This window comes from Balaenoptera ricei, chromosome 2 (assembly GCF_028023285.1).
Source record: "Balaenoptera ricei isolate mBalRic1 chromosome 2, mBalRic1.hap2, whole genome shotgun sequence".
Classification (NCBI taxonomy): Eukaryota; Metazoa; Chordata; class Mammalia; order Artiodactyla; family Balaenopteridae; genus Balaenoptera; species Balaenoptera ricei.
This window is the reverse complement of record NC_082640.1, coordinates 151102165-151129938: the sequence shown is the minus strand read 5'-3', so window position 1 is coordinate 151129938 and position 27774 is coordinate 151102165. Positions and strand designations below refer to the sequence as shown.

General features: G+C 40.8%; 1 protein-coding gene and 1 non-coding gene across 3 annotated transcripts in view; both read right to left on the bottom strand.

Moving 5' to 3' along the window:
- Positions 1 to 27774, bottom strand: part of MTHFD1 (methylenetetrahydrofolate dehydrogenase, cyclohydrolase and formyltetrahydrofolate synthetase 1) — a 64739-nt gene that overhangs the window by 32040 nt on the left and 4925 nt on the right. The window contains exons 2-8 of one of the 2 annotated variants that reach the window (XM_059914400.1): positions 20282 to 20366; positions 6951 to 7010; positions 6456 to 6509; positions 5134 to 5270; positions 4912 to 5012; positions 3004 to 3140; positions 2013 to 2124 (exon numbers count right to left, since the gene is read on the bottom strand). In XM_059914400.1, the coding sequence (XP_059770383.1) occupies positions 2013 to 2124; positions 3004 to 3140; positions 4912 to 5012; positions 5134 to 5270; positions 6456 to 6509; positions 6951 to 7010; positions 20282 to 20366 (686 nt within the window). Of the gene's footprint in view, positions 1 to 2012; positions 2125 to 3003; positions 3141 to 4911; positions 5013 to 5133; positions 5271 to 6455; positions 6510 to 6950; positions 7011 to 20281; positions 20367 to 27774 lie in introns of those variants that run through there. The other variant, XM_059914401.1, reaches the window with a different exon arrangement.
- LOC132361819 (U6 spliceosomal RNA) lies at positions 22633 to 22739 on the bottom strand. The gene has a single exon (XR_009502086.1). It is a non-coding gene; the product is annotated as a U6 spliceosomal RNA (small nuclear RNA).

Below are 27774 nucleotides of genomic sequence, written 5' to 3'. Positions count from 1 at the left end.
CTTGCAAAGAGCAGTCTTCAGGTCCTCCTGCTCACCCTCGGGTCTGTAGCAGTGATCCTGCCTTCCTTGGGGAACTGTAATGATACTTATTCACATATATCCCCAGGATCAGAAAAAGTACAGCTGACCAGGAGGAAAGATACTGCTCTGACCTTATTCATATTTTACCTTCTGCATGAGGAATAAATGTGAATAGGAGGTTAAGTTTCACGTGTAAGTCAACATTTCATTTCATACGAGACTCAAGAGCCCTACCCAGGTTTTTCTTCTTCCCTCTCTCAAATCCAGTCTAAAACAAAAAAGGTCAAAAGCAGAAATATGATACAGAAGATGCAAGGTTTTAAACAGAATGAGCTTGAATGTCACATTGCAAGTACTGAAAGTGAGGAGTTGTAGGAGAGCAATTTATCACCCATCAGATAATTACACTACAAGAAAATGAGTGATCAATTATGAGCTACTGTCTTAAAAACACGGTACGGAGAGTGGGAGGGAGGTTAAAAACGGTGAAGGCTTGACAGTGACTCATGTTCCTGGCAGCTTAGTGTCTATATTTCAAACTTGAGATGGGAGGGGAGGAAAAAGAATATTCTTGCTATAACTCTTTTTAACATTCCAACAGATGTGGGTGCCAGCAGTCAGAAGGCACAAGCTGGACACGGCACCTATAGGCAGACTAGTGGAGAAAAGGCACAGGACACCAAGCATGAGAGACATACAATGAGAGAAACACCAAGTTCTGCGGGAGGGGAGGGAGGGAGAGAAGGATTTTCAAAGAAGGAGAGATCATCTCTTGCTGCAGGAAAATCAGACAAGGTTTGGAAGGAAGAATGGACATTTTGGACAGAGAGGAGGTGGGGAGGAAGTCACTGAAAGTGAAGATCACGGTTGAGCTTTATTCAGTTGTGTAGCCCAAGGCCTGGAGTGGTGCCTGATGCACAGAAACAGTCGCTTGATTAAAAATTGTTCCTTTTTTGACCCCACGAGGTATGTATGCAAGAATTCACTGAATTGTCCTTTCAGATTTTACGTTTGAAAACTTCATGAGGAAAGAACTGCCTGCCCCACTAAAGATGCAGGCAGGAGAGCAGCAAAGTACAAACAGGCATGTGCAGGAGAGCACGTGGTCCATTTTACAACAGTTTAAGACAGGTATTCACAAAGTGTGTGTGAGAAAGAAGGCCACAGAGGTGGCTGAAACTAGTATGGGGCTAAGGAGTCTGGCAGGTAACATGGAAGAAAGAGGCTCACAGGTCCACATCAAGACCCATAAACATGGCAAGAGCGCACAGATGGATCTGAGTGGGAGTCAGCTGGCGGTAGGGAGACCAAGGAGAAACTTATAGCAGTGCATCCAGCAGAGAGGGTGACTCTCAGTGGTGACACTGAGAACAGAGAAGAAAGGGAAAAAACTCATAAGATTTAAAAACGGATCCATACATGGAACGATTGGGAGGGAAACTAAAAGGTTTCAGACCTGTGGGAAGGAAGAATGGTGATGATATCACTAACCAAAACAGGGCAGTGAGGAGTAACTTAGGGACAAGGATGCAAGGACAGTTTTGGACATGACTATAATGTTGGCTTTATCCTTGGCCTAGAAACAGCCCAGGCCAAACATCTTTGCAAAGCCCTAACTAGAGGACTCTTGACACAACGTGTCCCTCTCCTGGAGTCTCACAGCACTTTGCAAAGATCACACTATATTTTAACCATCCTTTGTTAAAGTCCATCTCTACGTGATGATAAAGCGAGAAATCATCTTGCCTCCTCTCCCACCCTCTCCCTGGACAAGGTCATCTTGGACTGCACGGCACAGTGGCTAAAATCACAGGCTCTTCCTGCAAGGCGCAACTATGCCGTCTGCTAACTTCATGCCCCCATGGGTAGGCTGATCACTCTAAACCTTAGCACTTCAAGCCTAAAATGGGACAAGGGGTTCTCGCCTGGGCTTCATCTTCCTCTGCCCAGCCCGCCTCCAGAAACCACCTTCTTCCCCCAGCAACACTCACCTGGGACATAATTGATTCCACAGTCGATGACTATTGCCCCAGGTTTGATCCATTCCCCTTTCACCATTTCAGGCTGACCAATTGCAACTACCAGGATGTCACCTTTACTTACCTAGGGAAAGACAGTTCTGACTTCAGAAACTAAACAGTGAAACATAAAAAAATTCTAGAAGTGGAAAGGACATCCGTAAGCTTTGTATGAAATTCACTGTCATCAGCTATTTTATGCAGGCCACACACTGTCTCTGACAGCTCTTCATATACTGTGCTCATTCCTACACACGTCAAAACCTCCCCTTTCACTAGATATTTTACTGAATGGGGAACCTGATGAGAACCTGTGAGATAGGGAGGAGTACAGGCTTGGAGCCACAGGCCTGGGACAACGTCCGTGAATTACATGACACCTGGAGACTGCCCCCTCTTCCCCGGAACGTGGGGACTACCACCTTCAGCAGAGCATTGCTTGGGGAGGATTAAAGAGGTGCTGGGCCTCTCTCCTGGTCTCTCCCCACATTTAAGAGACTGCACTGTCAATGGGATGTGTCCATGTGAGAATTCCTGGGCTCAGGAATCTGATGCAGGGGTCAAGAACAAGCTGTGACTGAGGTCACAGGACCACTGTCCATAACCCGCTCTGGACACCTCCACCTCTCAGACCACCCACTGTCGCATATGTGGGATCTGGCTGCCATGGGTCAACCCCAGTTCCTGTACTGCTAACCCCTATCTACCACGAGATGGACTGGCACAGAAAGAATACAGTCCAAACAAAAACCTGCATAGACTTGGACAAGTTTTAAATTTGAATTTGTTTCTTCATCTTGTAAGACAGACAAGAATCACAGAATTGTTAGAGGGGTTAAACACAGTAATGAGGTCATAAAGTACATGGCAGTTTCTGGCACTTAATTATGAACCATCCCCATTAGGCAAGGACCCCTGCCACACGCAGGAACGGGCGTGCAAACGCGCGCGCGTGACCCCTTACCTCCTCGCCTAGGTGGGCAGTCTTGGAGTGGCAGGTGGTCACTGTGGCGTGGTTCCACAGGAGCAGGTCGTGCATCGGGGCACCAACTATCTTGCTGCGCCCGACCACCACAGCATGCCTGCCGGCGATCTGCACCCCTGAAAGAGAAGCCAGCGTGCGCCAGAGAACTGGGGGAAGCTGCCCTCCTTCGCACGCCACCTAAATGGCAGAACTCAGGACAAGCACACAAAAGCAGGTTCTTAGCATCAAAAAGCAATCTTCCTAAAACCATCCCTTCTTTGGCTACTCAGGGTTTCAGCTACAAGTTGGGACTTGTACATGTGTCCTTCTTGCTGTGGGTTTTTGAGAGGAGCTTAAGCCAAGATCCATTCATTGAGTCATAGGAGAGTGGGGAGAAAACCTACACTCAAATCAGAAAGAAACCCTGACCTACAGCTAAACAGCCGTATGGAAGAAGAGGACATATTACATTACATGGGAAAAAGTTATAAGAAACAGGGTGAACGTAATGGGGTGGAGGGAAATTGGATTAGTATCAGTAACTCTTTAGTTCCTCATCCAAATTTCTCTTTTGGCTTAGGGCCTGAGCCACAGGGTTATTTGCAGGGAAGTGATAAAGGGGAACTTAACTGTAGTAAAAAATTTTCTTTTTGTTTACTGAGCACCCATTCTTCTGGCATTATCCCAATGTCCTTTTCAGGACTGACATACTCTCCTCAGTAGAGATGGTGTGGGTGAACACCCGAGAGTGAACAAGTGACCATATTTCATCCTGTGGCCAGTGAGATCCATCCCATGACTCTTAGGCACAAGGATGCAACAGGCTGGAGCTGCTCGGGGCCACCAAGCAGAGCTCAGAACGAGCCACCACGCAAAGGGGAGCAGAAATAAGGTCCTGAGGACTCTACTGAGCCCTTCTACCCAGCCCCACTGAAGTGAACTCTTCCTTAAGGCAGTTTGTGTTTAAACTGTGCTTCTTGTGTAACATTAACTCTATTCAAAAAAGGTGAGTTTCTATATAATGCTAACATCATGAACATCTAGAAGTAAAATCCTCAAAGTGTGAAGTGTTTAGAAGGTAACTTTCTATACCTTTTAGGGTACAGTAAAGGACCTGAAGCTGCATTAGGGCAAATGGTCGCTTCAATATCAACAAGAGGAGGTGGGGAGCCTACAGCTGCCACGGCTCATGGAATTTTTTTCTATCAAGTTGGAACACACTGTGTGCTAAACATGCCATAGAGTATAAATTTAGCTGTAGGACTGAACAATAATAGCTGTCCCAAGGCTTACAGATTGACCTTTCCTTGCCAGCCACAGAAAATTTTCACTTACGTTAGCTAACACTTTCCACTTGAAATTTCTGATCCACTTCCTTTAAACAGGGCACACTTCCTTGTAAAAAATAACCTCTGCTAAGAAGTATTCATGATGAAATTAAAATACCAAGAGGCTGACTAGGTAACGGGGTAATACGGCCAATTATCCAAGGAATCCATTTCCTAGATCTACAACGGTGACTCGGGGCCCATTCTGGGATTCAGACTTTTCACTTTGCACCCTACAGACTATCTGAATCTTTATTATCATATAGGTTACTTTTTCACACAAAATAAATTGCTTTGAACTCAAATAACTCTGAGTTCAAATCTTGGCTCTGCTGCCTCTTGGACAAATTACTCAATCTCTCTGAGAATGTCTTCTCAGCTATTAAACAATAAGAATACCTATCTACTTCATAGGGTTGTTGAGAAAATTGAGAATTTAGGTAAAGAAGCCCCTAGCACACAGGTCCTTGTGCCAATCAAGCCCACTTATTTAGGGCTCACAGTGTATCTCCCCTATACCTCTGAAGGTCAAGACCAGGCTCCACGAAATGGTGCTTTGTTTTTGTCTGGTTGTTTTTACCTGTCTCCTTGATGAGTTCCAAGCATCCTTTGGGTGTACAAGGGATGAAACAGTCATTTAGGTCACCTCTAGCAAGTTTTCCAGCACTGATGCTAGTCAATCTAAAACAAGGAAAGTGATAGGTGTCTTTACTCTTTAGAACCAAAATGATGTGTTCCTGAAGTAGAAACATATTATAGTCGCAATCATGCAATGTGGTACAGAAAGCCAAGTCACACTCACCCGTCCACATCCTTCTCGGGTGCAATAGCATTGATCAATGCTTCAGTGTTAATGGGATTCTCTGAATCTAAAGGTAGCTGCACTATGAAACCATGCACAGTGAAGTCTTCATTCAAAGATGTAATGCACTTTAACACCTAAAAATAAACCACATACAACTTACATACCACATAGAAATCAACAGGGCGGAGAAACACTTTCCAAGTCAGAAGCTCCATTCTCCCCTCGAGAGTTTAACTGTAGTCCTCTCAGAATGTACCTTGCCTTGGATCGTGAGAGCAACTCTACTTTAACACAGAATGTAACCTTCAGGTGTCTTGCAAGAAATCCAACAAACAAAAGAGCTAAGAACTTTAATAAACTATTACTGCGGGCTTCCCTGGTGGCGCAGTGGTTGAGAATCTGCCTGCCAATGCAGGGGACACGGGTTCGAGCCCTGGTCTGGGAAGATCCCACATGCTGCGGAGCGACTGGGCCCGTGAGCCACAATTACTGAGCATGCGCGTCTGGAGCCTGTGCTCCGCAACAAGAGAGGCCGCGATAGTGAGAGGCCCACGCACCGCGATGAAGAGTGGCCCCCACTTGCCGCAACCAGAGAAAGCCCTCGCACAGAAACGAAGACCCAACACAGCCATAAATAAATAAATACATAAATAAAATTAAAAAAAAAAAAAAAACTATTACTGCAACAGTAAAATCCATGGTACCATCACCCAAATCAAGATTTCTGTGAAGACAGAAATGTTCTGTAATTTGTACCTTACAATCGTGGCTACTAAAATACTTGAAATGTGGCTTAGTTCAACTGAGGAACGGAACTTTAAACTTTATTTCATTTTAATTAAATGACCACATGGGGTTAGTGGCTATCCTGCTGGACAATGCAGATGTAGAACATTTCCACGACCTCAGGAAGTCCCTTTTCCCTCCTGCCGCTTCCCGGTTAATCCCCCACAGTTCTGACTTTACTCACTCATGATCTGTTCTGCCTATTCTTGAACATCATAGAAATGAAATATACATTTCGTTTTTCAAGTGCAGGTAACAACAGGCCAGTGATCAGTTTTCAATGAACATCGCAGGTGATTTGCAAACAAATGATGCAGCAATCACACTGTGAGTACCAAACATTCATACCTAGCACTGCCCCATTTACTCTGTGGGTATTTTCAAAGATTTCCTGAAGGCTGAGTCTGTGAAGAAAGAATTACCTGGAGGTCTCTTGTATGCTGAATGCATCAGTCCCTAAAGTTCCACTAAACTAAAACCAGAGAGGAAAGCACTTCGGCTGCCCTCTTAACAGTTGATTCTTAACAGCTCACCTCAGATTCTGTGGCCGTTCGTGGTAACTTAATGTGTGTGGCTTTGATCCCGATCTGCAAGAATGAACATTTAAAACAGGTACATGGCAAAAGGACTTGAGACATGGGCCCATTTCTTCTATAGATGTGACTAAGACAAACCAGGTGGCAGGCATCATTTCACCCTCATATACCCTGAAGAATGAGTCTCTCACTTTGACCCATCCATTGTTTCCTTGTTAACTGTCACCACGGCACTTAAGCAGTTTTATGTCCACTATTCCTGCTCTTTAGAAGCAAGCGGATCACTGATTAGAAAACATTCCAGGGCAAACCAGAGGCTGAAGCTCTGTCACCCATTTCTAACTTGCGAAATACATAAACTGAAGTGTGCTGTGGGCGATAAAAGTTTTTGTGGGGGGAGCACAAAGGGGAAGGGGTGGCAGACAGGACCTGGGGAGGGGGAGGGGTAAGAGTGGAGAGGCGGGGCGTCGGCGCCGCTGTTCTGGGCTTTACCTCTTCAGCAGCCTTCAGCTTCACGTTTATATAAAGATTAGAATCATCTCTGTTGCCGACCTAGAATAATAAAGACATGCAAATCAGACGATTAGGGAAAGGCAAAGTGTATGGAAAAGCTTCTAAAATTTTAGTTTTGATAAAAGGAATATTTAATCACAAGACTCCTGTTAGGGTGGACCTAATCCTAGCTCACACGCAACAGACGCCCACGCCAGGCAAAGGGCAGTCTGCTGCCCTCAAGACAGAGGAAGAAGCACGCAGAAGCCAAATCCCCTGCCCCACCATGCTAGGTCTCACTATGTTCCCTGTTTCTTTAATCACGGACATATTTAGTTTTCCACTGTAATCATTTATCTAAAATTTTCCTTTACAAATATTTTTCCATGTTTCAGTGGTTGACATTTGTCCTTTTCAAAGCTGAAACGTCCTCCCGGGGTGATATGCCACAATAAGTTCGGTTTCTCCCAAAACTGCAGAGGGAAAAACGGTACGTCCTTGACACCAAAGGTAACTGACGCATGGTTGCTTTAAACAGGACAACCGTGGAGAAAGAAGCTGGCCCTAGGAACGGAGTATCTCCGGGTCTGGTCACGCTGATGCTGTTACTGGAAGCTCCCCTCAGGCTCACAGAACACGGCCTTACTCTTAGCTGCAGGTGTCCTTTATAGAGAAGTCTCAGTTTTGCCAGTGCTAATTTGAATTTCAAGAGCCAGATGAATGCGGTGAGGGGAATTTGATTTTTCTACGGGTTATTTGCACCTAAGTGCATTAGGTGCTTCCTGTGGGGCTTCCCTAGAATTTTAGTGCCTCTCATGTTTCGTTTTCGTCATTTTATATATATGATCTTTGCCCCATCATCCAACCTTCATTGATTCAGTTACCAGATTTAATACACTCTGGGATTTTTAGATCAAAGTAGGAAATAGAGTACTGTTTTTTCATTTTTATTAATATTGTAAACAAAGAATGTTGCCTGCCATTTCAGTTCTATAAGGATGAAGTCATTGGCCCCTGCAGTTGCTGATCTGCAAGTACACCCTGAAAGGAATTCAGGGTGCAGCATTCCATGTTTTGGAATATATGGGCCCCTTAGATAGTTCAAATGTATGTCTTAGGAAGAATTTCAATGACCCCAGATTCTTGCATCTTCCCACACATAGAAAAGCCCTAAAAGTATTAACTGAGGGGGCTTCCCTGGTGGTGCAGTGGTTAAGAATCCACCTGCCAATGCAGGGGACATGGGTTTGAGCTCTGGTCTGGGAAGATCCCACATGTGGCAGAGCAGCTAAGCCTGTGAGCCACAACTACTGAGCCTGCGTGCCACAACTACTGAAGCCCATGCACCTAGAGCCCGTGCTCCGCAACAAGAGAAGCCACCGCAATGAGAAGCCCGTGCACCGCTACGAAGAGTAGCCCCCGCTCACCACAACTAGGGAAAGCCCGCGTGCAGCAGCGAAGACCCGATGCGGCCAAAAATTAAACAAATGAATAAATTTATTTAAAAAAAAAAAGTATTAACTGAGATAGCCGATCCTGTGACCAGCAGCAGCCTTTCACTGAGATCTTGACTGCCTGTATCCCCCAGCCCAAATTCACATACACACACATAATATATATACTGACTCCTCCCCTACCTCTTTGGAACAGTTTCTCTGAGCAATTAGAGACCGTCACTGTCTCCTAGGCTATAGCCCTCAGTAAGACATTGAATAAACTCAGCTCACAGCTCTCACGTTGTACGTTTTTTAAGTTGACAATATTTATAACTACAATTAGTTATTTCGACTTAACTCGGAGATTAAATGGTTTTATCACTCACTGCCGGGTTTTTTTTTTTAAATAAATTACAACTTCTCTGTTCTATACTTTATCTTCACCTCTCATGTAGCTAAATGCAACTGTAAGTCACTTTTCCAGGAAAGGTGTGTGGGCATTTTCCTGAGTCTGTGTGCACCTGAAAATATTTCTCTGCTGTCTTTGCACTTGAAGGCACGTTTAGCTGAGTTTGGAGTCATGACATTTTCCTTCAGAGTTGTTGTCTTTGGCACCTAGTGTGACAGAAGTCTGAAGTCTTTTGTTTTTGTTCCTTTATAGGTAACTTTTCTGTCTGAATGTTTCTGAAGGAATTTTTCTGAAACTCCAAAACTACCACCAGTTTTTTAACAGAAAGCTTAATAGTTATGAGCATACGTCAAAATCTTACTGTAATCCTAATGCAAAGAAAAAGACCTCTTAAGATCCAGTTCAAATATTCTCATATAGGCATTTCATAGGGAAAAATGGTTATATAATCATTGATAGACTGGATGCAAAAAGAATGTTTAGTTGAAGAACAGTAGATTCTTGACTGACAGGCAAGTGGGTGGATGGCCTACTGGTTTCCCAGAACAAATCTTAATCCCATTATAGTTTATTAAAAAAAAAAAAAAATCACTTAAGCATTTTATCAGAAATACCAATTTCTTCCTTGAAGGAGGTGAATTACATCATCCAAAAAACGTCCTATTGAGACAGAAAAGGAAGTGGGCAGGGCACAACCATTACAAGAATGACACAACCATTAAGAACAGGATACCACAAAAATCGGTTAGAACACATTAGGTCCAAGATGGTGGAAGAGTCTACTTCCAGTGGACCTTGAGCCTCATTATACACTCATTGTAATACATTAGCATATGACAAGAACATAAATGACACAACCATGGGTGCCATGACAGTTCCAAGGCTGACCATAAAAGGCCCAAAAGCGGATGCGGTGGCCCTATTCCTGGAAGTCCCTGCCCCTCCTCCAAAATACCTGGACTAATCCTCCCACTTGTTAGCCTATGAAATTACCCAGCCCATAAAAACTAGCCACCCCAACACCACGGAACCACTCTCTCCTTTTAAGATGGCCTACGCTGTCTATGGAACATGTACCTCTCTAAATAAACTTGCTTTCACTTCACTATGGCTCACTCTTGAATTCTTTCCTGTGCAAAGCCAAGGACCCTCACCTGGCAGCTTGTCTGAGGGACTCACCCGAGACCTGGGATATGACCATCCTCTTGCGCCCCATTTTTCCTACAACACTATCTTGGAACAAGTTAGGGATTTCTTTTTTTTTTTACACCAGGAATCTACAAACTGTTTCTGTAAAGGGCCAGGCAGCATATATTTTAGGTTTTTCAGGCCACATACTCTGTCATACCTTCTTTTTTAACCATTTACAACCTGAGCAGTTTTGGACATGGGCCGCAGTTTACCAATCCCTGTTTTACACCATAAAATATCTTGGGTATTGGTCTACTGATTAATTTTTCTTCTGCTCCAGGAGCCTTTTGTAAACATTCAGGCCAATTGAGTTTATTTTTTTGTTTTGTCCATGTCTTTTGTGAGGACTGAATAAGTTACTATATATAAAGCACTTTAGGGCTTCCCTGGTGGTGCAGTGGTTAAGAATCCGCCCGCCAATGCAGGGGACACGGGTTCAAGCCCTGGTCCAGGAAGATCCCACATGCTGCGGAGCAACTAAGGCCCTGTGCCTCAACTACTGAGCCTGCACTCTACAGCCCGCAAGCCACAACTACTGAGCTTGCACGCCTAGAGCCTGTGCTCTGCAACAAGAGAAGCCACTGCAATGAGAAGCCCGCGCACCGCAAGGAAGAGTAGCCCCTGCTCGCTGCAACTAGAGAAAAGCCTGTGTGCAGCAACGAAGACCCGACACAGCCAAAAATAAAATAAATAAAATAAATAAATTTATAAAAAGCACTTTAAATAATACCTGGTAGGAAGCAAGTGTTATTATATTATTAATAACTATTTTATGGAAATACAGCCTCATTTGTATCTTTTTTTTTTTTTTTTTTTTTAATGTCTGAAACATTTATATTAACATATTTCCATACATATTTCCATACAAATACAAATATGATTTTTAGAAATTTCATGTAATGTCTGAAACATTTATATTAACATATTTCCATACATATTTCCATACAAATACAAATATAAGATTTTTAGAAATTTCATGTAATGTCTGAAACATTTATATTAACATGTTTCCATACAAATAACCCAATGAAAGTTTAGTATTAGTTGTTTTGTTTGTTTTTTTATACTGCAGGTTCTTATTAGGCATCAGTTTTATACACATCAGTGTATACATGTCAATCCCAATCGCCCAATTCAGCACACCACCATCCCCACCCCACCGCAGTTTTCCCCCCTTGGTGTCCATATGTCCATTCTCTACATCTGTGTCTCAACTTCTGCCCTGCAAACTGGCTCATCTGTACCATTTTTCTAGGTTCCGCATACATGCATTAATATACGATATTTGTTTTTCTCTTTCTGACTTACTTCACTCTGTATGACAGTCTCTAGATCCATCCACGTCTCAACAAATGACTCAATTTCGTTCCTTTTTATGGCTGAGTAATATTCCATTGTATATATGTACCACAACTTCTTTATCCATTCGTCTGTTGATGGGCATTTAGGTTGCTTCCATGACCTGGCTATTGTAAATAGTGCTGCAATGAACATTCGGGTGCATGTGTCTTTTTGAATTACGGTTTTCTCTGGGTATATGCCCAGTAGTGGGATTGCTGGGTCATATGGTAATTCTATTTTTAGTTTTTTAAGGAACCTCCATATTGTTCTCCATAGTGGCTGTATCAATTTACATTCCCACCAACAGTGCAAGAGGGTTCCCTTTTCACCACACCCTCTCCAGCATTTGTTGTTTGTAGATTTTCTGATGATGCCCATTCTAACAGGAGTGAGGTGATACCTCATTGTAGTTTTGATTTGCATTTCTCTAATAATTAGTGATGTTGAGCATCTTTTCATGTGCTTCGTGGCCATCTGTATGTCTTCTTTGGAGAAATGTCTATTTAGGTCTTCTGCCCATTTTTGGATTGGGGTGTTTGTTTCTTTGATATTGAGCTGAATGAGCTGTTTATATATTTTGGAGATTAATCCTTTGTCCGTTGATTCATTTGCAAATATTTTCTCCCATTCTGAGGGTTGTCTTTTCGTCTTGTTTATGGTTTCCTTTGCTGTGCAAAAGCTTTGAAGTTTCATTAGGTCCCATTTGTTTATTTTTGTTTTTATTTCCATTACTCTAGGAGGTGGATCAAAAAAGATCTTGCTGTGATTTATGTCAAAGAGTGTTCTTCCTATGTTTTCCTCTAAGAGTTTTATAGTGTCCAGTCTTATATTTAGGTCTCTAATCCATTTTGAGTTTATTTTTGTGTATGGTGTTAGGGAGTATTCTAATTTCATTCTTTTACATGTAGCTGTCCAGTTTTCCCAGCACCACTTATTGAAGAGACTGTCTTTTCTCCATTGTATATCTTTGCCTCCTTTGTCATAGATTAGTTGACCATAGGTGCGTGGGTTAATCTCTGGGCTTTCTATCTTGTTCCATTGATCTATGTTTCTGTTTTTGTGCCAGTACCATATTGTCTTGATTACTGTAGCTTTGTAGTATAGTCTGAAGTCAGGGAGTCTGATTCCTCCAGCTCCATTTTTTTGCCTCAAGACTGCTTTGCCTATTCGGGGTCTTTTGTGTCTCCATACAAATTTTAAGATGATTTGTTCTAGCTCCGTAAAAAATGCCATTGGTAATTTGATAGGGATTGCATTGAATCTGTAGATTGCTTTGGGTAGTATACTCATTTTCACAATGTTGATTCTTCCAATCCAAGAACATGGTATATCTCTCCATCTGTTGGTATCATCTTTAATTTCTTTCATCAGTGTCTTATAGTTTTCTGCATACAGGTCTTTTGTCTCCCTAGGTAGGTTTATTCCTAGGTATTTTATTCTTTTTGTTGCAATGGTAAATGGGAGTGTTTCCATAATTTCTCTTTCAGATTTTTCATCATTGGTGTATAGGAATGCAAGAGATTTCTGTGCATTAATTTTGTATCCTGCAACTTTACCATATTCATTAATTAGCTCTAGCAGTTTTCTGGTGGCAGTTTTAGGATTCTCTATGTATAGTATCATGTCATCCGCAAACAGTGACAGTTTTACTTCTTCTTTTCCAATTTGTATTCCTTTTATTTCTTTTTCTTCTCTGATTGCCGTGGCTAGGACTTCCAAAACTATGTTGAATAATAGTGGTGAGAGTGGACATCCTTGTCTCGTTCCTGATCTTAGAGGAAATGCTTTCAGTTTTTCACCATTGAGAATGATGTTTGCTGTGGGTTTGTCATATATGGCCTTTATTATGTTGAGGTAGGTTCCCTCTATGCCCACTTTCTGGAGAGTTTTTATCAGAAATGGGTGTTGAATTTTGTCAAAAGCTTTTTCTGCATCTATTGAGATGATCATATGGTTTTTATTCTTCAATTTGTTAATATGGTGTATCACATTGATTGATTTGCGTATATTGAAGAATCCTTGCATCCCTGGGATAAATCCCACTTGATCGTGGTGTATGATCCTTTTAATGTGTTGTTGGATTCTGTTTGCTAGTATTTTGTTGAGGATTTTTGCATCTATATTCATCAGTGATATTGGTCTGTAATTTTCTTTTTTTGTAGTGTCTTTGTCTGGTTTTGGTATCAGGGTGATGGTGGCCTCATAGAATGAGTTTGGGAGTGTTCCTTCCTCTGCAATTTTTTGGAAGAGTTTGAGAAGGATGGGTGTTAGCTCTTCTCTAAATGTTTGATAGAATTCACCTGTGAAGCCATCTGGTCCTGGACTTTTGTTTGTTGGAAGATTTTTAATCACAGTTTCAATTTCATTACTTGTGATTGGTCTGTTCATATTTTCTATTTCTTCCTGGTTCAGTCTTGGAAGGTTATACCTTTCTAAGAATTTGTCCATTTCTTCCAGGTTGTCCATTTTATTGGCATAAAGTTGCTTGTAGTAGTCTCTTAGGATGCTTTGTATTTCTGCAGTGTCTGTTGTAACTTCTCCTTTTTCATTTCTGATTTTATTGATTTGAGTCCTCTCCCTCTTTTTCTTGATGAGTCTGGCTAATGGTTTATCAATTTTGTTTATCTTCTCAAAGAACCAACTTTTAGTTTTATTGATCTTTGCTATTGTTTTCTTTGTTTCTATTTCATTTATTTCTGCTCTGATCTTTATGATTTCTTTCCTTCTGCTAACTTTGGGTTTTGTTTGTTCTTCTTTCTCTAGTTTCTTTAAGTGTAAGGTTAGATTGTTTGCTTGAGCTTTTTCTTGTTTCTTTAGGTAGGCTTGTATAGCTATAAACTTCCCTCTTAGAACTGCTTTTGCTGCATCCCATAAGTTTTGGGTCGTCGTGTTTTCATTGTCATTTGTCTCTAGGTATTTTTTGATTTCCTCTTTGATTTCTTCAGTGATCTCTTGGTTATTTAGTAACGTATTGTTTAGCCTCCATGTGTTTGTCCTTTTTACGTTTTTTTCCCTGTAATTCATTTCTAATCTCATAGCGTTGTGGTCAGAAAAGATGCTTGATATGATTTCAATTTTCTTAAATTTACTGAGGCTTGATTTGTGACCCAAGATGTGATCTATCTTGGAGAATGTTCCGTGCGCACTTGAGAAGAACGTGTAATCTGCTGTTTTTGGATGGAATGTCCGATATATATCAATTAAATCTATCTGGTCTATTGTGTCATTTAAAGCTTCTGTTTCCTTATTTATTTTCATTTTGGATGATCTGTCCATTGGTGTAAGTGAGGTGTTAAAGTCCCCCACTATTATTGTGTTACTGTCGATTTCCTCTTTTATAGCTGTTAGCAGTTGCCTTATGTATTGAGGTGCTCCTATGTTGGGTGCATATATATTTATAATTGTTATATCTTCTTCTTGGATTGATCCCTGGATCATTATGTAGTGTCCTTCCTTGTCTCTTGTAACATTCTTTAATTTAAAGTCTATTTTATCTGATATGAGTATAGCTACTCCAGCTTTCTTTTGATTTCCATTTGCATGGAATATCTTTTTCCATCCCCTCACTTTCAGTCTGTATGTGTCCCTAGGTCTAAAGTGGGTCTCTTGTAGACAGCATATATATGGGTCTTGTTTTTGTATCCATTCAGCCAGTCTATGTCTTTTGGTTGGGGCATTTAATCCATTCACGTTTAAGGTAATTATCGATATGTATGTTCCTATGACCATTTTCTTAATTGTTTTGTGTTTGTTTTTGTAGGTCCTTTTCTTCTCTTGTGTTTCCCACTTAGAGAAGTTCCTTTAGCATTTGTTGTAGAGCTGGTTTGGTGGTGCTGAATTCTCTTAGCTTTTGCTTGTCTGTAAAGCTTTTGATTTCTCCATCAAATCTAAATGAGATCCTTGCCGGGTAGAGTAATCTTGGTTGTAGGTTTTTCCCTTTCATCACTTTAAGTATATCATGCCACTCCCTTCTGGCTTGCAGAGTTTCTGCTGAGAAATCAGCTGTTAACCTTATGGGAGTTCCCTTGTATGTTATTTGTCGTTTTTCCCTTGCTGCTTTCAATAACTTTTCTTTGTCTTTAATTTTTGCCACTTTGATTACTATGTGTCTCGGCGTGTTTCTCCTTGGGTTTATCCTGTATGGGACTCTCTGCGCTTCCTGGACTTGGGTGGCTATTTCCTTTCCCATGTTAGGGAAGTTTTCGACTATAATCTCTTCAAATATTTTCTCTGGTCCTTTCTCTCTCTCTTCTCCTTCTGGGACCCCTATAATGCGAATGTTGTTGCGTTTAATGTTATCCCAGAGGTCTCTTAGGCTGTCTTCATTTCTTTTCATTCTTTTTTCTTTAGTCTGTTCCGCAGCAGTGAATTCCATCATTCTGTCTTCCAGGTCACTTATCCGTTCTTCTGCCTCAGTTATTCTGCTATTGATTCCTTCTAGTGTAGTTTTCATTTCAGTTATTGTATTGGTCATCTCTGTTTGTTTGTTCTTTAATTCTTCTAGGTCTTTGTTAATCATTTCTTGCATCTTCTCAATCTTTGCCTCCATTCTTATTCCGAGGTCCTGGATCATCTTCACTATCATTATTCTGAATTCTTTTTCTGGAAGGTTGCCTATCTCCACTTCATTTAGTTGTTTTTCTGGGGATTTTTCTTGTTCCTTCATCTGGTACATAGCCCTCTGCCTTTTCATCTTCTCTATCTTTCTGTAACTGTCTGTATCTTTTTTTAAAATTATTTATTTATTTTTTGGCTGCATTGGGTCTTCGTTGCTATGCGCAGGCTTCCTCTACTTGCAGTGAGCGGGGGCTACTCTTCATTGTGGTACGTGGGCTTCTCACTGTGGTGGCTTCTCTTGCTGCGGAGCATGGACCCTAGGTGTGTGGGCTTCAGTAGTTGTGGCTCGTGGGCTCCAGAGCACAGGCTCAGTAGTTGTGGCGCACGGGCTTAGTTGCTCTGTGGCATGTGGGATCTTCCCAGACCAGGGCTCAAACCCATGTCCCTTGCATTGGCAGGTGGATTCTTAACCACTGCGCCACCAGGGAAGTCCATCATTTGTATCTCTTGTGATGAAAAGCCAAGTCTTAATTTCCGTTAAATATTTAACTATTTGGAAGTTATCAGTCTGCTGTTTTAAAAGAAATTCCAACTTGCAGGTATATATGCCTGGACCAGATCCTGAATATCCTTAATGCTAATGATTTAGAAAAATGAATGGGAAAAGCAAATTAATTTTGGAGACAGATAGAGCTGGGTTCATATCCAGACTCAGTACCTTCATGTCTGTGGCTTTGGGCAAGCTACCCAAGATCTCTGACCACCAGTTACTGTTACTGAACACAGGTTAGGGTGCTCCAGGCACAGTGAGGCCAAACAAACTGAAACGTCGGAGTTTGGAGCAAAGAAAGGTTTATTGCAGGGCCAAGCAAGGAGAATGGGTGGCTCGTACTCTAAAACCCCAAACTCCCTGATGGTTTTGAGGGAAATGTTTTTATAGGCAAAATTTGGGTTGAGGGCTACAGGGTATGTGACTTTCTTTTGATTGGTTGATGGTGAGGTAACAGGGCGGTATTCCAGGAATCTTGTGCTCAGCCTGAAGTTGCCATCCTCCACCTGGGGGTCTCAGTTCTGCAGAACTCACAGATATTGTTATTTATATTCCCTGAGGAGGAACTAGGACCCTGCCCCAAGGCTGTGCTGAACCACTGTTTCTAGACTGTTCCTCCCGTGTTTCTGCATCCCCTCCCTTCCCTGATTAGCAACTGTTTGAATCTGTCCTATGGAACTCAGGGAAGGTCAAGGAGGCTGAATGAAGCCTATTTCCAACAAACAAGATATGGGCGACACAGGAAGGATTTGCACCAGGGAGGGCCCCACAGGGTCCTGCTCGGTTTCATACAGCTCCCATCTCGTAGGGGTAGTATAAAAATCAGAACAACTAGTAATATATACAAATCATTTGAACTACAGGAGTCACTCTACAGAAGCAGTACTGTTGTTCCTTCTGTAAAGAATGGGGAGAGTGGGTGTAGCTGGTTGGATTGTGATCAGATTTGCATTTTGACAAGGGCTACATTTGCAGTTAAAAGGACTGGAAGCATCCAGATCAGAAGCCTGTAAGCAGTTGACTAGTGGCCCAGAGGGTGGGAGCAGTAGAAATCAAAAGGAGGGAAGATATCCCAAGAGCTTATGAGAGGTATTACCAATAGTACCTTAGTCCCTAAGGGGATGTAGAGAGCAGGGAGATGCCCAAAAGAGACAGCTCAGGTTTCTAGTCTGAGTGTGTGGGAAAATGGTGGTGCCTGTCACCAGGATGGAAAAAAAACAAGAGGTCTGAGGTGGCACAGATGTGATTACAACATAATCTGTGAGCCTTGCATCATAGAAAGATGTTGATTCTGGTGCTAAAGTACAAGATTAAAATATTCTACCACTGTTTTATTGCAAGGACATAAGAGACAAGCTGCAGAACAGTGTTTATGTAACAAAAACACTTTGCAATCAATAAATTTAAAATAGGGGTTCGGAAGTCAATTTTAAAAAAGCAGGAAAAAAAAACCCCTCAATATTGCTACAAAAAGGTTTACAGAAACAGATTTCTTGTCTACGACATTTACTCTTCCTACAACAAACAATTCACAAGAATAAGCCAAGAAATAACTGTCTCACAAAAGTACCAAGTGGACACCCACAACATATACCTTCGATTCTTAGTAATTTTCAAAAATGGAAAATCCACCGCAGCACAGGACATACCAGGCAGAATGACAGGCCTTCTGTGCTTTTCTTCTCAACTAAGGCCTCTCAGATAATGAATAGCAATGGGGGAAAATATTTAAGTACTATTCACTCTGAAATTCTTGATGAACACGGAACAGAAACTTAGCAAGGGATTAAATGATATACATGGAGACATACATATAGAGAGAAATGTGAAGTGAGGAAGCAGGTGTTTCTGAAGGGAATTTCAAATGCAAGCTATCAGTTTCCTGTCATCCCAATCAACCCTTCAAACATTCATTTGTACATCTGGCCACATGACACATATTTATTAAATACCTCCTGCCTATTTATTGAAGGCCTCTTACTGGATGAATCTGGAGCTCTTGAAAGAAACCTCAGATAGAAAGTATTCTCCCATGTAGCTATGGGACTGGGGGAGCTCACTTAGGGAAAAAATAAGGTAGAAAAGAAGTCTGAGGGCTGAGCGTTGAGGTATTCGAGTGGTCTAGGTATCAGGAAGGTATCAGGAACAACAAGCAAAAAAGATTAGAGAAGGAGTGATGTCCTAGAAGCCAAGAGCCTAGAACCAGAAGAGATCCAGGTTTACAAGTTCCTGATCTACAGCTGTATCTGGGGTCAGATAAAACTGCATAAGGCAATGGTTCCCAAAGTGCGGTTCACACACTCTTGCAGGAACCCCAACACCCTTTCAGAAGATTTGCGAGTGCCATAATACTATGATGTCATTTGCCTTTTTCACTGTATTGACACCTGTATTGAGGCTGCACAAGTTAGGCTGTGTAAGACTGCTGATGACTTAGCACTAAATCAAGACAATGGCACCAACCTGTACTAGTCACACAGTCTCAGTAAAAAAAAAAAGACACCAATTTCACTTAGAAGTGCTCTTGATGAAGCAGTAAAAATTATTTTTATTAAACGTTGACCCTTGAGTACATGTCTTTTTAATATTCTGCATAAAGAATGGGGAAGCAATCACAAAGCACTTCTGCCACATACAGAAGTGGCTGTCACCAGGAAAAGCACTTGAGCTTTCTTGCCTTGCAAGCAGAACTAGCAGATTTTTAAATGGAACACCATCTTTACTTAAAAGAACAACTGACAAATAATGATTATTTGGGCTTGAATATGTGGCAAATATTTTCTCAAAATTGGATAAAGTGAGCCTGCTACTTCAAGGAAAATAACTAATAGTATTAATTACCAATGACAAAATTTGAGCTTTCAAGCAAAAATTGGTATTTACGTACTCCTGTGAGCTTGACAACTTCTCAACACTTAAAGACTTTTCTGATAAGTTTGTTGGTGATATTAATGATTATGATTTTTAAAATATTGCATAATGAAACGTGTTAACATTTGGAAGACCTGCATAATTCAGTGAACCATTATTTTCCAAATGGGGAATGAAGGACATAAAACCAGACACAGGTAAATAGCCATTCAAACTGCAACATAAAACAAGATTTTGATTTAACAAAGTATGAAAGTTCACTGATAACAAGTTTCAGAGTCCACACTGCAACTACCTTTTAAAAACTTTACTTACTGAGTCCTTATAGTATTAAAGAAAAATATCCACAATTATCTGGGAAGACTATTAAAAGAACTCTTCCTTTTACAACCATACGTCTCTATAAGGTCAGATGTTCTCCATATATTTCAATCAAACCAGCAGAGGAAGAGCTTGAATATAGAAGTAGATGGGAATCCAGCTGTCTTCCATTAAGCCAGACAGTACAGGGTTTTGCAAAAATGTAAAACAATGCCCCTCTTCTCACTCAATTTTGTTTCTAAAAGTTACTTTGTCATAAAAATGTTACTTATGCTAACACACAGTGAGCTTACTCTTGGCATTTTTAAATATACAAATGTCTTTAAACCTCTTATTTTTAATTTCTAAATAGTATGTATCAATGGATAAATCCATATAAATGAAAGTTTATGGGTGTAAAGGGGTCCTAAGACCAAAGGTCAAGAGATACTGGATTAGGGAAAGGTACCCACAGAGAAGAGCAGAGGGCCAGGACAGGCCAACACACAGAAGTTGAGCTGAAGAGGAGGAGGCTGCAAAGAAAAACTGAAAACGTCTGAGGTTTCACAGAAGCCAAAAAAAAAGAGAAAGAGCTTTGATGTGCCTGTTGTCTTAAATGCTATCGAGAGATTGAGAAAGGAAGAAAGATGTTAGTAGAAATACACTATCACAATACCTGTAAAATTGCCAGGCCTGGTGTGAAACCAGGTGCTTGCTCCTTCATCTGAATGACTTGGTTCTTCAGTCTCTCCCTTATTTGCCTAGAGAAACAGGAAAAAATTGGAGTTAACATTTAATGTTTCAAGCCGCAAATAAGCAATGTGTATTACTGGATGTATTTCTCTTTTAAATTAAAAACACCTTCATTAACAGACATTATTTGATATAATATGTCCTGTACCACCCATCAATTTTCCAGGCCTCAAGTAGACATGGATCTTTTCTAACTCTTATTGACACTGACTGGGCCATGGGGTATGGGCCAGTTTAAAACATACTAGTTGAATATATAAAATAGACAATCAACAAGGACCTACTGTATAATACAGGGAACTCTACTCAATATTCTGTAATAACCTAAATGGGAAAAGAATCTGAAGAATAGATACACGTATACATATAACTGAATCACTCTGTTGTACACCTGAAACTGAAACATTGTAAATCAACTAACTCCAATATAAAATTAAAAATAAAAAAAAAATACTAGTTGATGGCATTCAAAATCATACAGTGAACAAATAAAAACTTGGACCAACACTTCTGGAAGGCTGCTAATCCTCATCTTTTTCAGCCTTTCCGCTCTTCAGGTGCTGTAGGAAAAAAGTCTGCAGGAAAGAACTCAAGCTCACACCTTCTGCTCAACTTATCCTACCTAGTAAGATGATCACAGGGTATCCACATAAGGCTGAATGATAAATCAATGAATCCCACTCTGAATTCAATATGAATTTACAAATTATATCCTAATTCACAAAAGAATTTTCCTTACTCAAGGTTGAAAGTATAACCTCTTGTGAAACAAAGATACATCAATTTACTAACACACAACTCTCAACAATACAATAAGACATCAAATAAATTACATCTATAAGTAAACATTCAAAGTAGTCCAACCTTGTCCAGTTATGATACAGTTATTAACTTGAACAGGATCTGTCTCTCCTGAAGAACTAGTTTTGTCATTTATCTTTTTTCATCTTAACCACACTTGACAAACAAATATACCAGGACATTAGCAAGCATCTCTTCCCTCATCCTAATTTGGTTACTCCCTTCCCCAGTTCTCCACACTTGACAAATACCTGGCATAAAAAGGCACAGGAGTCACAAAAATAGATTATGTGTATTAGCCTAGTAAATGGTAAGAATGTTGAACGATACAAGAAGTCATACCGAAGACTTCAAAATCTTCTAAGCTAATAGCCTTGTTTTTTCAAATCAGTATTCTATAAATCATATCGTTCAAAAGAAGTATTAATGGACTGCTGGATTTCCTTTTACTGGGATTTGACCTGAACAGAGGCCACAATTCTGCCCTGACACAAGATAACAGAAGATACTATAGCTGCCAAGTTTTCCCTAGGCTGCCACTGAAACTCCCCAGCAGTTCCAGCCACAACTGTTTCTCCTGCATGATGATCAGAAGTGCTGCCCGGGGAGCTGCAGAAGGTCTCTCTCTCCCAGGGGCCAAGTTTCCAGACTCCACTCTCTCCTCTCCCCTTCCTTCCCCCAACCACTGTATGAACACAGAGTGCTAAGCAAAGGTTTCCACTGCTTCTCCTTAACCCTCTCGACCCAAACAAAACCCACGGTTTGGGGTGGGGGGTGGGGGTAAAGAGCCCGCCATTCCTGGCACAATGTGAGACAGTAAGGAGACACAACAGTGAGAAGAAGTGAACACGTCTGAGACTCTCAATAACCCTCTGAAGTATGCAAGGGACAAAAAGCTTTCTTATTCCTGCTCACAGATGTAGACACAGGCTCTAAGCAGTCAGGTCGGGTGGCTTTCCCAGGGCCAATTTACAGAAAGAACAGCAAGTGCAAAGGCCCTGAGTGGGTAATTAAGGCCCAAGGGGAAGCAGTAATCAAATGAGGTATACAGTCATTTATTCGGAATGTGATGGGAAGCCATTAGCGGTCTTCAACAGGGCTGACATGATTGGACTTACATTTTTTTTTAAATAGATCTTTATTGGAGTATAATTGCTTCACAATACTGTGTTAGTTTCTGTTGCGCGACAAAGCGAATCAGCCATATGCATACACGTGTCCCCATATCCCCTCCCTCTTGAGCCTCCCTCCCATCCTCCTTATCCCACCCCTCTAGGTCATCGCAAAGCACCGAGCCAATCTCCCCGTGCTATGCTGCTGCTTCCCACCACATATGTATTTCACATTCGGTAGTGTATGTATGTCGATGCTACTCTCACTTCAACCCAGCTTCACCCTCCCACCCCATGTCCTCAAGTCTATTCTCTACGTCTACCTCTTTATTCCTGCCCTGCAACTAGGTTCATCAGCACCAAAAACATGGAACACTTCATGAATTTGCATGTCATCCTTGCGCAGGGGCCATGCTAATCTTCTCTGTATCGTTCCAATTTTAGTATATGTTCTGCCAAAGTGAGCACCGGACTTACATTTTTAAAGGATTATTCTGGCTGCTGAATTGGGAACAGACCCGAGAGGGAACGGTGAGAATCAGGGACAGCAGCAAGAAGTCACTGCAATTGCAAAATCCAGGCCAGGCCAGAGGTGATGGCGGCTTGGATTAAGGTGTCAGTGGTAAGCTGGCAAGAAGTAGATGTATTCCAGATATACTAAACATGAAACACAGAGGAAATGCCAGGGCTACAGATGACTCTCAGGTTTTGGAGGTTGTGAAATGGAGCTGGGAAGACGGACAACTACAAATACTTTAAGAACAGAGCAGATTTCATACTGATACAGTGAATTTATTTACCAAATCTTATAAGGACTGTAGAATAAGTAAGCATTTGAGACCCAAAAGGAAGGAATCTAGGGACAAATAAAAATAATACTTATACCCAGCAGGTAGCAAGCTATAGGAACCCAGTACTACAAGGTGGTATAGGTGGAAAATGTTGTTTCAGCCCAGTAGGTTAAGAGCAAAGAACAAAATGTTCTGTATTTTCTTTTTTTTTTTTTTTTTTCACACACACACACTGTATTTTATTTTTACAAGAGATAAGTAGACTGACACCAAGCATTGTATGTTCTGTATTTTCTATGCTATAATTTAAATGGGTCTAAGTATGCATTTTTTTTTCCCTAAAAAAGATTATAGCTTGAGATCAGTTATACTGACTCCCTTAAACTTTTTCTAAGAAGTAGGACTGTTTTAAAAGTTGCATTAGCAGGGACATTCTTCCAACTACAAAGATTTGTTTAAAAGCTAACACTTGGGCCTCTTTCTGAGACATGACCAGAATAGCAATGAGACATTTTTAAGTGCACATAAACCACAATCAGCAAGAACTAGACAGCCCAGAACACTAAAGCAACCAGTGGAAAATCTTCTGCCCTGGTGAGGAAAAAAGAAAAAAATCAAGACAATTGTAATTACGTCTCCGTTAAGTCCCTTAAAATTTTTTTCCTGCCTGGTTTTCTTGGTTGGCCACTAACCGAAGCACCTTAAAACGAAAAGTGGAACAAGCCAAGTGTCAGGTGTGTCTGAAGTTGAAGAAACTACAGAAGAAGAACATGGAGAGAAAAATTAATACTCCCTCCCTCGTCTATCTTTATTTTAGGGTCATAGAGCTGTGTTGAATTAAATGGTGGGAACCCCTTTAATTTTTATAGCTCACTTCCAGAAAGTATAAATGCTATAATGGAACAACTTTCGAATCAGCGAAACCTCCTAAATAAACAGAAACTTCCTTGAATTGCAGACACCTCCCATTTCTATCCTCGGCCCCATGAGTTATACCATCCTGGTAAAGATTCTGGGGGACAAAGTGAGGCAGAAGTGGGCATGTGGAGAAACACCCCTGATCCCTGAATAGAACTGCACATGCCAGTCACACCATCTTCCATCAACATTCTCTAAAATCTAAGGGAAGACATATCTCAATCTTGATGTAGGAGAAATCAGTACTAGAGTGTCAATGAAGGTAGCAGGACCAAGTAGCAGTAAACCATTGAAGTCTCTCTGGTCCTGATGGACAGATACTAGTAAAATAGTCGTAGCTAATTAAACATGAACAGACACAGATGCAGTTTTAACTAAGTTACTACTGGTATCTAGTGGGTAGAGGCTAGGGATACAATTACATATCCTACAATGCACGGGACAAAGAACAACAAAGAATTATCCAGCCCAAATGTTAATAGTGCCCAAGGATGAGAAACCCTGCTACTGGCCAATAAAATGCAGTGTTTGGGGTTATCTTTTCTAAGGTGCAAAAATCACAGTGGAAATCATTTATAGCTCAACCTGTCAAAATTTGTTTGAATCTCTATGGGTAAGAGTTATTTGCATGACTATCAGTTTTCTCCAAGTTGACTTCTCCCACATATAGTTGTCAAAGAGCCTAGTCAACAAAAGTCAAAGGTGTACATCCCTACAGAATCACATCACCCTTGAAGAGTCCTAGTCAGAGCCTAATATCTCTAACAGTCACCCAGATCTCTTGCCTCAAGTCTTGTACAATTATTCCTGAAAAAGTCCATTACGAATTCCAACTCATTCTGTTTTACATAATGGCCTATTTTCAAATTTTGGACATTTTATGACTGAGAAAAAAAAGCATTGCTAAAATATAACGTAACAAGGACATTTCAACAGAAGCTACAGGTAGGAAAAGGAGGCGGTAAAGGGTATTTAGGTACATGGCTAAGAAACCTACATGACGAGAAAAAAGCTGCCCAGTCAACAAACACTGAAATGTAGCACAGCCTTCGAGGAATTTGCAAATGATCTTCAAAAGGTCCACAGAATAGGCCTTTAGTAACTAATCAGAGAAAAATCAAGAACATTCATCTTCAACATGCAGGGCTATTCTAAACAAGGACATACATTTCTCACCCTCCCCCACCCCCACAAGGGGACTGTTGTTATAAGATTTTACAGTGCAGTACAACACAAATGTCTGATTTCATCTGCTTTATTTTCATTTTGTTCATTTGCTGTTTTATGTTTCATTACAACTGTTACACTGCTAAAAAATTCTTCAAATTTTCTGAAAAACTTAACATGTAGTTCCTTGTAAAAACAATTGAGGCCACCTAGTGTTCCAAGAAAGGCATATATTTCAAATTCCTAGTTAGTTAAGTCAAATTAAAAGATTAAATTACCTCCTTGTTGAAGAACATATTTGCAAATGATGCAACCAACAATGGCTTAATTTCCAAAATATACAAACAACTCACATAACTCGATAACAAAAAAAACAAGCAACCCGATCAAAAAAATGGTCAGAAGACCTAAATAGACATTTCTCCAAAGAAGACACACAGATGACCAACAGACACATGAAAAGATGCTCAACATGATTAATTAGAGAAATGCAAATCAAAACTACAATGAGGAATCACCTCACACTAGTTAGAATGGCCATCATCAAAAAATCTACAAACAATAAATGCTGGAGAGGGTGTGGAGAAAAGGGAACCCTCTTACATTGTTGGTGGGAATGTAAATTGGTGCAGCCACTATGGAAAACAGCATGGAGGTTCCTCAAAAAACTAAAAATAGAGTTGCCAAATGATCCAGCAATCCCACTCCTGGGCATATATCTGGACAAAACTATAATTCAAAAAGATACATGCACCCTTATGTTCACAGAAGCACTACAATAGCCAAGACATGGAGACAACCTAAATGCCCATCGACAGATTAATAGATAAAGAAGATGTGGTACGTATATGCAATGGACTACTTCTCAGCCATAAAAAAAGAATGAAATAATGCCATTTGCAGCAACATGGATGGACCTAGAGATTATCACACTAAGTGAAGTAAGTCAGAAAGACAAATACCATATGATATCACTTATACGTGGAATCTAAAATATGACACAAATGAACTTATCTATAAAACAGAAACAGACTCACAGACATAGAGAACAGACTTGTGGTTGCCAAGGGGGGCAGGTGGGGGAGGGGTGGGAGTTTGGGATTAGCAGATGCAAGCTATTATATATAGAATGGATAAACAAGGTCCTACTGTATAGCACAGGGAACTATATTCAATATCCTGCGATAAACCATAATGGAAAAGAATATGAAAAAGAATGTGTATATATATATATGTGTATGTGTATATATATATATATATATATCTCTCTCTCTGAAACACTTTGCTGTACAGCAGAAACTAATATAACATTGCAAATCAATTATACTTCAATAAAGTAAATTTATTAAAAAAAGAATTATTATAACTTAATGCAAATATTTACTAAACTTGACAGTTACCTCAAATATATATTTGAAAGCTTAATGTGAATCTACTTTATGCTCCAATGAAAATTTATAATGTAAAATTCTTCCACCCAATTCTCTCAAACTCTCTCAAAGACCTAAGGGAAAGGTGAATTGCCTGATATTTATGACATGAAAATAACTAAATGTGTAAAATTCTAATGAACCCCCCAATTCCCAGTGAGTGTAAAGGTCATCATTAATCCACATACACAGTGACAGAATAAATGCTTTTTAAACTTCTAGATCAGGGTTTATCGATCTCAACACAACTAACATTTGGGCCAGATAATTCTTTGCTGTGGGGACATCCCGTGCATTGTAGGGTGCTTAGCAGCAACCCTGGCTTCTACCTCTAGATGCCGCCAGCGCACAGCCACTCCCCATATGACAGGCAAAAATGTCTCCAGACATGTCCAAACGTGGCCTGGGGTGGAAGGAGGGACAAAACTGCCCCCGTTTAAGAACCACTGATCTAGAGGAAACGAATGGAGCTGCAAAGTAGGTTGATTGGTGGAGAAAGGCTTCATAAAAGATAGGATTTTAAAAAGAGCCTAAAAGTGCATTAGCATTAGAGAAAGGTCACACAGAGAAACAGCATTGTCAGTGTCCAGGTGCACACAACAAGGTGCGGTAGGATGCCTGAACAACTGGTCCCACCTTCCCCCGCCCTCACTTCGGAGTGGGGGCGGCTTCTACTCAGATCCAGCAAATTGGTGACACTAAGAACAGAGAGCATGGTATTGCTAAGCTTTCCACGTCCTTTCAAAAGGCCAGGCATCCAGATTCTTCTGTGTAACTACACACTAATGTGTGAGGAGGTAATCCAATTTCTAAAAATAACTCTGTAATCCCAACAAAACATAACTACATTTGGCCTCCAGGTTACCATTCTGCAATCTTCAGCTGGTAGCAAGAGTTATGAGACATGATGGGGTGGCCCCAAGCCTCAGGATCCGAAAGTGAGGGCCCAACACCCAGAATTACTCCTATTTCAGGAGTATCTAACCACAGATCTGGCCATCAGAGCAGATTATGGCCCTAATCTCAAGCAGGCCTCTGGATCATCATCCAAGGGGAATGCCGAGAAACTGCAGAAAACTGGGGTATCCACTTGAAAAGGAAGAGCAGGCCAACAGCTCTTATCTGAGACAAGGCTCACAGAGACCTGGCCTTTCTGCTTTTAGAGAAGACTAAAGGACAATCTTGGGTAGAAAGGGC